General features: G+C 50.8%; 1 protein-coding gene across 2 annotated transcripts in view; it reads right to left on the bottom strand.

The window, feature by feature from the left end:
• Positions 1–13,771, bottom strand: part of DIP2C (disco interacting protein 2 homolog C) — an 840,898-nt gene that overhangs the window by 60,625 nt on the left and 766,502 nt on the right. For both annotated transcript variants that reach the window (XM_050805453.1, XM_050805454.1), the window contains 6 exons: positions 13,475–13,555; positions 8,197–8,320; positions 7,509–7,630; positions 6,035–6,146; positions 5,844–5,953; positions 2,386–2,516 (listed from right to left, as the gene is read on the bottom strand). In XM_050805453.1, coding sequence (XP_050661410.1) covers positions 2,386–2,516; positions 5,844–5,953; positions 6,035–6,146; positions 7,509–7,630; positions 8,197–8,320; positions 13,475–13,555 — 680 coding nt within the window. The remainder of the gene's footprint in view (positions 1–2,385; positions 2,517–5,843; positions 5,954–6,034; positions 6,147–7,508; positions 7,631–8,196; positions 8,321–13,474; positions 13,556–13,771) is intronic.

Below are 13,771 nucleotides of genomic sequence, written 5' to 3' on the forward strand. Positions count from 1 at the left end.
TCACACAACGAAATCGCCCATTTGGAACGTATCCCCATCACTTACTTCTAATCCCCCACACGAAGCTGATCTCCCTCTGCTGCTGCTGATTCCCGGAACAAGCTGACTTCCCCACACTGCACCCTGCCTGGCTCCCACAGCCCATGCCAGGACACCCCTCCGTGGACTCCCGTCCTCCGACCTGGGCTTGAGCGCCCTGTGCGGCTGCCCCCGACCAAGACGCCCTCCCCACCCTGCTGCGCTATCGTAGGAGCACAGCCCGAGGACGAGGCCTCAAATGTGACACCCCAGGGCCTCTTCTGCCCAATCCTCTTCCCAGACCTGAACTGCATGGGAAAGGCAAGTCATTGTTATGTTTAACTTCTGTATTAGTCATTGTGCATCTAGGATCCAAGTGATTTTTTTGTTTTTTAAAGCAAGTCCATTGGGATCTGTTTCTATAGAGAATTTTTTCTTTTTAATGGAAAGGTTTATGGCTATATTTACTGTTGCAAGGGCCATCAACAGAATACTGTGATCTTGTGACTTCTGAGTTATATTTTGCAGGAAAGATGCTTGTTAAAGTTCACTGCAACCTGGACAATCCCTTAACAAGTCTATTGTTATCATGGGTTCACACCGAAAACTTACTTTCCCTGCCACAAACACCGTCTCTCTGGTTTCCACGGGGAGCCAGGCGTGGTGAGCCTGCAAGCAGGCGGCTTCCATCGCCTGGCTTCAGTTCTACTGGCATACTTTGCCAAATGAAATACAGTCACCCTACAAGGGCAGTTGTTCGGAGCAGGCCTCTGCCCTTCAGCTTGGCACGTGCAGCTAAGGCCATGTTCTGAGCGATTTCCCGCGAAAAAAAATTTACAATGTTATTGCATTTTGGACTCAGGCAAAAATCATTAAATATTTCATTTATTCACTTTTATCTGCTTTCTCAAAAAGCTGAATTATCCTAATTAGTACATCGGTATTTTTCAAAAATACAAGATTACATTTTAATCCAACTTAATACTATTAAATATTAGTAATACATTAAAAATATTTGTTCCAGAAGAGTGCTGACAGGAGAAAAAAATCTGACTGGGTGCAGTGGCTCACGAGGGCGAGGCAGGCAGATCACTTGAGGTCAGGAGTTCGAGACCAGACTGGCCAACATGGTGAAACCCCATCTCTACCAAAAATACAAAAATTAGCTGGGCGTGGTGGCAGGTGCCTGTAATCTCAGCTACTCAGGAGGCTGAGACATGAGAACTGCTTGAACCCAGGAGGCAGAGGTTGCAGTGAGCTGAGATTGTGGCATTGCACTTCAGCCTGGGTGACAGAGCGAGACTGTCTCCAAAAAAAAAAAAAAAAAAAAAAAAAAAAAAAAAAAAAAAGGAAAAAAGATCCACTATAAAGAAAATCATAACCAATTTCATACTGTAGCATCTCAGTTTTATAAATATATTAATGTATGTATGTTTATTCATAAAATGTGTAAAGAAGATTTATAAGTGAAATTATTTTTATGTTTGTGTTAGCTTTAAAATACCCATTTTTAAAAAAAGGGGGAAAGCAGGCGGATAATACAAAACCACTAAAATGCTGACACGTGAAGCTGGATGATGGTCACAGGTGTTTATTACTGAACACGCCCTATGCTTACATGTTTGAAAATGCTCCACGGGAAAATGAACTCTGAAAAACTATACGTCCAATGCTAAGAGTGGATTTTACTGGTAACACCCTTTATCAGGTGGTACGATTGTTGATGGCTTTATTTTATTCCTTATATTACTTTGTATTTTCTAAAATTTCTACAATGAACATGTATGCATAATCAGACAAAAAAGCCAAGAAACATCCATTTGTTTTTCTGGTCCTTCATTTATCCCATAAATACTTGCCGAGTACCTGCTGTGGGCCAGGCTCCGAGCCGGCTGCTGGGTAGCGTGCCGCACCCCGGAGAATGCTTAGCCCTTGCAGACTCACCTTGGGGCCTGCCCAGCCTGAGCCCTGCAGTAACAGCTGGGGTGAAGCCGGTGGGAGGTAAGAGCCTGCAATGCCTGCTGGCCCAGCGAGAACCCAGGCCCAGCACCATCGCCAGGCTTTATATGCGTAAGAACCAAGCCTGGAGCCTGGGAGTCTTCTGATGGTCAGAAATAAAGGTCCTTAACAGACAGTTCCCTGAAATGTTCCTCCACTGCTGCAGAAAGTCAGAATCACCCCAGGCACTGCTCTGTCCCTGAGAGCCAAGTCCACCAGGAGAGGCAGAGGGGACAGGGGTCAGCCCAGGCATCCTCTGGCAGGGGTCGGGGTGCGGGGACAGTGCTCAGGCTGCCTGGCTGGGTCTAAGGTCTAGAGAGGAAGGTGCACGATTTTTTTTTAATGTAAAGATACAGAGAGGAATCTTACCTGCAGAGGCACCAGAGGACAAATCCCAGTCCACAGTAAGGGTCCAGGCAGATGGCCACTTCTCTAGAGGGGTAAAGTTCACACTGCAGCTTAATGGAACGGCAGAAGGCACTGGTGGCTGCGTGAGACATCTGCAAAACACAAGCCTGCGTTAAACGCGTCGGACCTGACACCGTAAGACACCCGTGGGAAAACAGGGCTGCGTTAAACGCGTCGGACCTGACACCGTAAGACACCCGTGGGAAAACAGGGCTGCGTTAAACGCGTCGGACCTGACACCGTAAGACACCCGTGGGAAAACAGGGCTGCGTTAAACGCGTCGGACCTGACACCGTAAGACACCCGTGGGAAAACAGGGCTGCGTTAAACGCGTCGGACCTGACACCGTAAGACACCCGTGGGAAAACAGGGCTGCGTTAAACGCGTCGGACCTGACACCGTAAGACACCCGTGGGAAAACAGGGCTGCGTTAAACGCGTCGGACCTGACACCGTAAGACACCCGTGGGAAAACAGGGCTGCGTTAAACGCGTCGGACCTGACACCGTAAGACACCCGTGGGAAAACAGGGCTGCGTTAAACGCGTCGGACCTGACACCGTAAGACACCTGTGGGAAAACAAGGCTGCACTGAACACAGGGGACTTCATACCCATGGGTACCTACAGGACAATAAAGCTGCATTAAATGCATGGGGCCCGACACCCAAGACGTCTTTAAGACAGAAAGGCCACACGAAACGTGTGCTGGCCTCGCGCAGTGGCTCATACCTGTAATCAAAACACTTCGGGAGGCCAAGGTGGGATGGTCACTTGAGACCAGGAGTTCCAGGCTGCAGCGAGCTAGGATTACACTGCACTCCAGCCTGGACAGCAGGGTGAGACCCTGTCTCTTCAACAAATTTTAGAGAACAAAACCCAGAAAACAACAAATGATACCTGGTCCCAAATGCCCAAGGCTGTTTTTAGGACTGGGGACGACTGTCGCCAAGCTGGGGCTATGTCGTGTCTGGGGAATGTGAGTGGCTGATATTTTCACGGGACTTCTCATTTTCAATGAGTAAACCTCACTCAGAACCACTGGCCCTCCAGGACCTGGCAATGCCAGCTATTCAAAGAGTTCATTTGAACAGCAAGTCACGCAGGAAGTGGTTCTTGTGTGATCCACTCTCCAACACACTGTCCCACAGGTAGGGGAGGCACCATGGCGCGCTCCCACCTCTGCTGGTCGAGGCCCCGCCTCGTTCGTGGCTATCTCCAGGGCTGGACATAGCCTTTGCTATGCAGAACGTGGCCAGCGAGACCTGCTGGGTGCCCACCCATCTTAATGATCAGAAAGTGAAGGCTCACAGAAGTTGAAGATTTTGCTGCCTGTGACATAAGTTAGAGCTGGGAGTTAGAGCTCAGGTCCTACATTCCAATGCCCTTCACCATCTTCCACCATCCCACAGGGAGATGGTGGCCAAAATCCAATCATCCCCCATCGTGACCAGTGAAGAGCTTCCGCATCTTCCCCTTCCCTAATCCCTGTAATAGTCCCCTACAGTCCATATGTAATGTCGATTACTTTGAAATACAATAAAATATATTAACAAGATCAATTTTCTCACAGAAGCTCTCTAGCCAAACCTCAGGAAAAAGGAAGTCAAAGCAGCAAAGAAAATGGTCTGATTTTTGCGGTTTTAAAACACATCACGGCCGGGCGTGGTGGCTCACGCCTGTAATCCCAGCACTTTGGGAGGCCAAGGCGGGCAGATCACAAGGTCAGGAGATCGAGAACATTCTGGCCAACACAGTGAAACCTCGTCTCTACTAAACACACAAAAAATTAGCCGGGGGTGGTGGTATGTGCCTGTAGTCCCAGCTACTCAGGAGGCTGAGGCAGGAGAATCGCTTGAACCAGGAGGGTGGAGGTTGCAGTGAGCCAAGATCGCACCACTGCACTCCAGCCTGGGCGACAGAGCAAGATTCCAACTCAAAAAAAAAAAAAAAAGTCACAAGTTGATCTGAAGCAGAATGTCACCAGAGCTAAACTAGGGACCAGCACAGAGCCTTGTAATAACTGGGGAAATCCAAATGCGTGGCTCCCCATCATTCATTCATCACTCCAGCAAGAGGTAAGAGAACTTGGGGTGGGGGTCCTCCCACTGTAAAATGTTCCATCACTATTGGAAGTTCTGCCCAGGAGGTTTCATAACTGTCTTACTATATGCATACAGGGGAACGTAGAATTATTATGGAACGTAAAATGTAAGTAATTCTTTTTAGCTTTGCTTTTAAGGCAAATTTTTGTTTAAAGGAGAAATGAGACTGAATTTATAGAACATCCATCCAGACTCCTGCCTCCCTGGATTAGGAGGTTAGTAAAATCTTGCCTCCTAAAATTACCCACCCACTCAGCTCAGCAACTAGAGCAAGCCTGCCCTGAACTGCTGCTCTGTGCAAAGCACTATTTCTAGGTGGAGAATTGAGTTCTTCAGCTCAGCAAATACTAAAGTACTGAGAGCTTATCAGGCACTGTGTTAAGCGCCGGAGATGAACAGAAGAGTAAGACACGGCCCTGCCCTCAGGATCCAGGGGGAATTCAGAGACGAGTGCATGGACAACTGTGTATGGAGTGTAAGAGAAAGGGTACACAGTGCTCCCATCACCCCGGCTGTGGGTCACAGGGCCAGTGGGGCCTTCGCGGGACTTCAGCAGAGAAACAGGAATTGACACTGGCTAAAGCAGCCAAGAGAGTTCTGATGATCTACTCTACGTCAGACGCTGAGATTGTAAGTGGGCCATGAAAATGCTACGATTGGAAGCAGGTGCTTCTCTTTTGGCTATGACAGTAGGAGGGTCACAGCTAACTTCAGACTGCAGTAACTAAATCATCTTGATCTGAAAACATTTCTTTTCAAAAGCTTTTGAAAAATTATTTTATTTCATATTGTAGCTATTTTGGTATTCCACCTTAGTTCTACTAAGAGGTGGATGGAGCGTGAGAACTGTGCAAGGCAAAGCCAGCTCACCAGTCAGACCCACGGACAGGGGCAGAGGGCATGCAAGGCTGCGAAGTCCCCAAGGCGGGGCGGTTTGCAAGGCACCTCGACGAGGGCAGCGTCTGAGCTGAGAGGGTCATGATGATTTCTAATACAGCCCAGGTTAAAACGCTAGAAAGTGCAGTGTACAGAGATTTATCACAGAGCATTCGGATTTGAGAACCAGTAAGAGGAAAACATTCGCAGTGTTCTTCTGTCGGCTACTGAGACCATGTTCACATAAAAACATACTTGGGACATTTGGACAGAATCAGCCTGGTTAAGGAAATGGTCATACGTGTCATACTGTGATGAAACACATATGTACAGCTCTTTCCACATCTCAGAGTCTGACTACACGAGAGGCACTGAGAGTCAGCACGCAGCCTGCCACCTCCAGCACGCTCTGTGGTTGCCTCCCGCGGCTGCCCCGCTCACCTTTACGCCAGCTAGCATCCCAGTTGTGGACACGCTGAAGTCAAGATACGCGAGGGTGTCTGGGTTGCAAGGTTTGCAGATCTGGGCAGGCCGCTTCTTTGGCAAATCATCTGGAGAGGAACACGGCTTATCAGCAGATCCAGCCTGAGCAAGGCCTTGAGCAAACCACCTTCTGCAGCCAAAGCACTGACCTGTGTCCAGGATGAGGGGCCACGTCCTGACGTCTACAGCCGCCGCCGCCTCCCTGGACCGCAGCAACTTACAGATCAGCTGTGTCGTCATCAGACAGGCAGAGCGACTCACCTGGCATCAGAGAACGGAGCCATGAACGTGGACCCAGATGAAAGCGTGCTCGCTTCACACGGGTCTCCTGCTCACTATGCACGCTAAAACCATGTAGCTTTAACGGGCAGATTAGGTTACCGAGCCCACTGTCTCCTGCTGCTGGCTGAGGAAGAACAGAGCTAGGGGTCTGGTTGTGGAGGCACGGGGGCTAGGGGTGGGGCCTGCAGCTGCTGCGTCTGCACTTCCTGGTCCCAGCGCACCCACAGCGTCAACGTCATGACACGTGCAGAAAAGAGCTCACCACTCACAGCATTAGCTCTGTTCTCCTGGAAGCATCACACACACCCAGACACGTCGCGCACAGTTCTCCTGGAAACGTCACGACACGTCGCGCACGGTTCTCCTGGAAGCGTCACACACACCCAGACACGTCGCGCACAAGCGTCACACACACCCAGACACGTCGCGCACGGTTCTCCTGGAAGCGTCACACACACCCAGACACGTCGCGCACGGTTCTCCTGGAAGCGTCACACACACCCAGACACGTCGCGCACGGTTCTCCTGGAAGCGTCACACACACCCAGACACGTCGCGCACGGTTCTCCTGGAAGCGTCACACACACCCAGACACGTCGCGCACGGTTCTCCTGGAAGCGTCACACACACCCAGACACGTCGCGCACGGTTCTCCTGGAAGCGTCACACACACCCAGACACGTCGCACAGACTTTCTAGCAGGAGTGGCCACTGTGGGAGTCTCCGGCACCACGCTAAAAGGGACTCAGGTGTGGGCGGGACAGGTGTATTCTCTGCCCAAACGGTTTTCCCCTATAGTTCCTCCTTCAACAGGGATAATACAGCTGAATCCTCTCAAACTCCTCCAGCTGTATACGAAGAAAAACAGATCTATACTTTCAAAAAGGAGCAGGAAACTTCTACATCTTGAGGAGAGGGCTTCTGAAAAAGCCCTGCCTCTGCCCGTGGTCGGTCTGCGAGGCTGGGTTTGTGGGGAAGCCCGTGGTCGGTCTGCGAGGCTGGGTTTGTGGGGAAGCCCGTGGTCGGTCTGCGAGGCTGGGTTTGTGGGGAAGCCCGAGGAATGGTGGTGATGCCCTCTCTTGGGAGCCATTTTCTCCAGGGTGGACACTGCAGAGGCTACCATCCAGCCTCTGCCTCCAGGCACACCTTTAGATCTTGCTTCTAGACCCAGACTGTAGGCTCCCTGCAGGTGGAGACCCTGTCCTGTCCTGACCATTTGAATCCAGACACACACCGGCTCCCACAGCCAGCAGCTGCCCCGGGAGATGTCAGAGTCTGCGCTCTGCGAGCTCCACACTCCGCTCCAGGCAGTGGAGGCCCCGACACTCCCAGGCATGTTACCTCTACAATCATCTTGACGGTAGGCAACGTCGTCGCGATGTTCTGTGGGTGCGGGGGACGGACGGTTATGGGCACACAGCCTGCGTACAGGCAACCATAAAACGCTGCTATCAGGTCTATTCCTACACAGGGAGAAAAACATCATTATTGAGGCGGACCACGCTACCGAGTGCCCACTGTCCCTGTCAGCATAAATGCTCGTCTGAGACAAGTTCAACGGGTGAACAAGCAGCTGAACTTCTCGCAGCCTCTGTCATCCCGGCAGGTTTTGTCAGCTTTGGCGGTCACCGTCACCAACCCGTCCTTTCAGATGTGAGGTGACAAGGCAGCCCGGAGGTTTAATTTTACATCATTTTGCTAAGGAATTACCCACCTTTGTAACTGTGAATTTAGTCAAGATTTAGGTACTATTAAGTAAGTTACCTGAGGTATCTAATACCACAAATTTGGATATAAAAGTCTTTGAAAACATCACTTTATTGAAGCCTGTAACAGCAGCACATAAGGCTGGTGCCCGTGAGTGGTTGTAGCCAGACACAAAGGTGCCAGTTAGCAACCAGCTAGATACGGCGCAGACTCCCGGCCATCGCGCTGCCCTCGGCTCAGGCCCCAGCGGGTGTAAGGGACCTCCTCGCGCTGCGGTTGACCGGCGGCCATCTCTCAGGGGAAGCCCGCCCTGCGCCCGTACCTGGGGGGTAGACCAAGGCCACGTGGTCGCCGTCCTGAAGGTGGCCCCTCTCCATGAGCATCACGGCGATCTTCTCGGCTCTCTTGTGCAGCTGCACGCAGGTCAGCGAGTTCGCGATCGCACCCTGCGGGCCGATCACAGGGACAAGTGCGTAAGATTCCTTCAGCAGAGCAGCTTGCGGAGAGCGCGCACGCGTCATAGGACTCACTGACGCAAAGCGAACGTCAGTGGTTTTTAGAACAAGCACAGACCTGTGCAACCAACATGACAGTCAATTTTAGAATGTTTTCAGCTTCCCCCAAAACTACATATACGTTAGAGGTCAACCCCATTTTCTTCCAACTAGGTAAGGAGTGCAGACCAAAGAAGCATCTAGATGTATTTAGGGTAACAAGAAATATTTTGAAAAATGATTATGTCAATTAAAAAACAAAACAAAAAACCCTAACAATTCTGGGACTTGTGTTACTGTCATGGGCAGTGAGAATTCTTAGTATACCAGAAGGGCCTGCACACTAGAAGTTAATACTAATTAAAAATTTTAATTTAGAAAGACCCCATCAAAGATCAAGGAAGTCAGAAAGCGAAAAATAAAAGCAAATAGTTAAAAACACCTTGAAGGAATGAAAAGAACTATGAAATGCATTTTCACATAGACTTTAATGTAGAAATAAATAGAAAACATATTTGTGCCGGAAAATAGCTTACAAAAGGGTTTTAAGGGAAGGTGAATTGCAAGATATATGCTAAGCAACATCACAAGAGTGTGGGAGTCACTATTTATTGAGACAGGGTCTCTGTCTCCCAAGCGGGGGTGCATGGCATGATCACTGCTCACTGCAGCCTGGGCCTCCTGGGCCCAAGCGATTCTGCTGCCTCAGGTCCCTGAGTAGCTGGGACTACAGGTGCCACCAGCATGCCTGGCCAATTTTTATAAAAATTTTTCTCGTAGCGATGGGGTCTCCCTATGTTGCCCAGGCTGGTCTCAAACTCGTGGCCTCAAGTGATCTTCCCATCTTGGCCTATTATGTGAATAAATTGCAAATTATAAGCATGTAACTAACCAAAACAAGCTTCTCCTGCTGACACACTTCACAGTTCTAGCTCCTCTGCAGCATTCTCAGATGTGAAGACTGCTTCTACGTCATTTAAAAACCTCTTGGGATCAGATTCTGTCTCACAGCTATTAACACGGTGAGGATCTTCCCTCAAGCAGTAGCAACTGGACCGCAGTCCACGGGGCCAGGAAGACTCCAGAGCCGAAGAGTGACTGAACACCCGGGCTCAGGAATTTTTTTTTTTTTGGAGACGGGGTCTTGCTCTGTCGCCAGGCTGGAGTGCAGTGGCATAATCTCAGCTCACTGCAACCTCCGCCTCCTGGGTTCAGGCGATTCTCCTGTTCCCCCGCCTCAGCCTCCTGAGCAGCTGGAACTACAGGCGCCCACCACCGCGCCCAACTCATTCTTTATTTTTAGTAGAGACGGGGTTTCACCATGTTGGCCAGCATGATCTTGATCTCTTGTCCTCATGATCCGCCCATCTTGGCCTCCCAGAGTGCTGGGATTACAGGCGTGAGCCACCACGCCCGGCCCAGGAATTCTTATGTGAGTCACAGCTACAAAGATGAATGCATGAGTGTGGGGACGGGGGACGGAGCGCGCAGCCAGCCTGAGAAGGCTGTCAGGGAGCCAACTTCGTGCAACAAAGAGGACGCTGCATGGACAGTGTCTGGGGCTATTCAGCGGCCATGCTGGGAAAAGCACGTCAGCCTCCCAGCTGGAAGGGCCCGGGTCAGAAACACGTGGGTGGGACAGGGTGGGAGTGAAGAGAATGTCTCAGGAAGCATCAGGATGTGAACGCCAGACCCTGACCTCTACCAAAACGTCCACCAGACAGCCGATGAGCCAGCTAGGTCTGTGGGGAAAGCGCCTTCTCCCTGAGGACCTCTGCACAGGCCAGGGCTGCCGGGAGGCTGCCCACGTGACGGCCCGGTGGATCTTCAGACCCTTCCTGCTGACTGGCTGGTTTCCTCCATGGAGAAGAGAGTTAGCTTACACTTCTCTGAACTCAACCTTCTCATCCCGCACATTTTCCTTAATTATTTCCCCACTCAGAGGACACCTAAAAAGTAAGAAAACAGAAACTGATGTAAAGTGGAAGAGCCCAAGAGCAGAAGGCAGCAGAGATGGGCAAAGACAACAAGGCAGGCAGGGCTGGAATCCAGGAAATCCCGCTGAGAACTCAGATCTGGGGGCCTGAGTGTGTGTAACGTGAAGTGTAACGTGCATGCTGTGCGCTGTCCTTTATCTTTGATGACCTTGTGAAACGCCATTTTCTCAATGCTGGTTGACCCCTTTCAGGGCTGACATAAAAACAAACAGCAAAGCTTCCAGTCACGCTCCACGAGGACGGCATCCCTTCTCGGGTGTTAGGTCCTGAAGCCAGCTCGCAGGGTGATTTAAAATAAGTTCCTCAAAAGCCCCTTGAGATGGTGCTGTGCTGGAGACAGGCACACAATTTCACAGCCGGTCAGACGTGAGCAGGCACCTCTCGCTCCATGGCCGGGCGGGGCCGTGCCACGGGTGACACCAGGTGGGTGCCTTTCTTGCCTGGAAAGGATGAGGTGAGCAAACACTGGACTCCCCATTAGTGGGGAGGGACAGTCGCTCCTGGCTCACACTGCAGGCTGGCAGCCCCAGGCGTCTACAGCAGCTGAGCAGTTTCCCTTCTTCCTTACCGCCTTTCCCCTTCCCCGTGTGGCTGAACGGGACACAGTCACACCACGCGGCAACTCCACACACGCGACACTGTTCTTAGCCTCACTCCCCAGGAATCCTAATGCAGCGTCTACCTCAGGAGAAATGCCACTGGCTTTGGCTTGCACTTTCCATTCCCACATACTCGATGTTAAGAACGTGATGCATTCTCGGCGAGCGTCCCATAAAGCAACAGCCATTCCCCACATACTCGATGTTAAGAACGTGATGCATTCTCGGCGAGCGTCCCATAAAGCAACAGCCATTCACCGCAGGTAAGTCATCATTCTCTGGCATCCTCATCAACATTCACTGGGGTTTCCCGTCCTGAAACCCACCAGGGCCAGACCAGACGCTGAGCCCGGGACCGTGGTACCACCCAGCAAACAATCTGAGGGATCGTCCCCAAATCAGACACAGCTGGAACAGCTCTATTTTCCTCCTCCTGATGGCACATATTGCCCAGGAACGTACCCAAATCATTTCTGAATCTTTGTGTATATGGGGGTCTCTGCTACTTCTTGAGCTGCCCATCAATACCTCTAGATTACTGGACACAGACACGCGTGCAACCCACACATACGGGAGCAACGTATCAGGCAACATTGGGGCAGGGATTCAGAGAGACTCAGAGCTGACTCCGCCGCTCACTGCTTGTAGCTTGCAGCGGGGTCGCCGCCTCTGTGAGGAAATCAGGGGAGGGAAGAAGGACTTTCAGCAGAAGGGATCTGAGGTGCCGAAGGAGCCGCTGGAGTTAGTGCTGCAGATTTAGGTCACCACGTTGGAGGTGACATTGTAAGTCTCTAGAGAACCACGAAGACCACAGGGAAAGCGGAACGAGAAGTCACAAGCAGTCTACTGGAGAAACACTACTTGGAGAGGACAAAGAATCAGACAAGCAGAGATGGGCAGGAAATCAAGACAGCACCCAAGGCCAGCGAACCTGACGATCGGGTTAGCAAAGGGGTATCATCCATATTCACAGGCTGAGGAAGGGTGCAGTGGAGAAAGATGAAAAGCGGAAGGCGGCATTTCAGATATAGGGACCCACAGCACCTCTGGTCCTCACGGTCTCCGGCCCCCATGGGACCCACAGCACCTCTGGTCCTCACGGTCTCTGGCCCCCATGGGACCCACAGCACCTCTGGTCCTCACGGTCTCCGGCCCCCATGGGACCCACAGCAACTCTGGTCCTCACGGTCTCCGGCCCCCACGCCTGAGCTGTCGGCGCCGGGCAGTGGCTCCATCACCGTGCCAGTGAACGAGGGCCCGAAGGAGGTGGCAGAAACGGGCCTTCCTGGTTTTAAAGGCTCTTCCTGGGAAACGGTCTTGAGCAAATACGGTGAATGACCAACTGCTGGGATCAACTCAGCATCCACGACAATGTCAAGATGATGAGTACTTCTCTGGCAGAGGAGGAGGAGAGGTTGTTCCTATCAACTAAAGCACATGCAGAGAATGGTCTGATAACTGAAACTCAAACCAGAGAGTCGGGGAATAATTTCGTGATGCTGCTGGCATTTCCTTTTGTCTTCAATCCGCGGCTTCACACGCTAAGATTTTGAATTGAGCAATTCTAAGCAGCCATGACTTTTGAAGAGTTGCAAAACTGCCTATACTTGGTCAAGAGGACTTACATTTTTCATCCGTTTTCAAGTTTTATGTCCAGGGCAAAAAGAAGTTACAAGCATATTCAGATTTCTGCATTTAATTTTTATTGTTAATAGTATTAGCTTGTTTAATGCCTTACTCTTAAGTACTACTGTGGAACAGTATTTGATGAGTGTGGTTTTCTTATGTAAAGTGTCAACAGGAACTTAAATTACAAAGTGGAAATGATTTTCATTCCTGAGTCTGCAATAAACATAACTTCTGATGTATAAAAAAGTAGTTTAGGGCTGGGTGTAGTGACTCATGTCTGTAATCTCAGCACTTTGGGAGGCCAAGGCAGGTGGAACACTGAAGGCCAGGAGCTCGAGACCAGCCTGGCCAACATGGCAAAACGCCATCTCTCCTAAAAATACAAAAATTAGCCAGATGTGGTGGTGGGCGCCTGTAGTCCCAGCTACTCGGAAGCTGAGGCATGAGAATCGCTTAAACCAGGGAGGTGGAGCATGCAGTGAGTGGAGATCGTGCCGCTCAACTCCAGCCTGGGCAACAGAGCAGGACTGTCTCAAAAAACAAAACAAAAACTAGTAATCAAAATAAACATGCAAATATCTCATAGACTTGCGATTTCTCTCTGGTAGATACCATTAATTACTCATTTTAGGGGAGAAATATTGTAAACAGGGTGCTAAAATATCTGATACACAAGTAGGTGTGAGTAACTGCACAAATGGTTACGCTTAAAAGCAATCCCTAGGTACGAAAGTCTCATTAGTCAGAAGGGCAAAACATAAAAAGAATTCGCATAAGACTGAAGCAAAAGGACTGAGTCAGAAAGCAAGCAGGAGCGCTCCCAGGAGCCAGGCTGGGCCCCTTGAGGCCAGCAGCCAGGGAACGCCAGCCCCGCGCCTCACCCGACAGTTGAGCAGCGTGTAGAGGACGTGGTCCGGGGTGGTCTGTGCTCTCCACTGCAAGACCTCCGAGAGGAACAGGAACTGGAACAGAGCACGGGGGTGAGGGTCAGGCTGTGCGGTCGGATCAGGCTGTGCGGTCTGAGGTGGGGCAACCTGGATACTCAAACCCATAGAGGCCGAGTGCTTTGGGTCTTAAAACCGCATGCTTCTCCACGGAGTCGAAGACATGCATGCTGGGAAATCCCCGTCACACACGACCACAGGACAAGCAAGTGCCCACAGCTTTGTTCCTGCAGG

This window comes from Macaca thibetana, chromosome 9 (genome assembly GCF_024542745.1).
Source record: "Macaca thibetana thibetana isolate TM-01 chromosome 9, ASM2454274v1, whole genome shotgun sequence".
Taxonomy (NCBI): Eukaryota; Metazoa; Chordata; class Mammalia; order Primates; family Cercopithecidae; genus Macaca; species Macaca thibetana.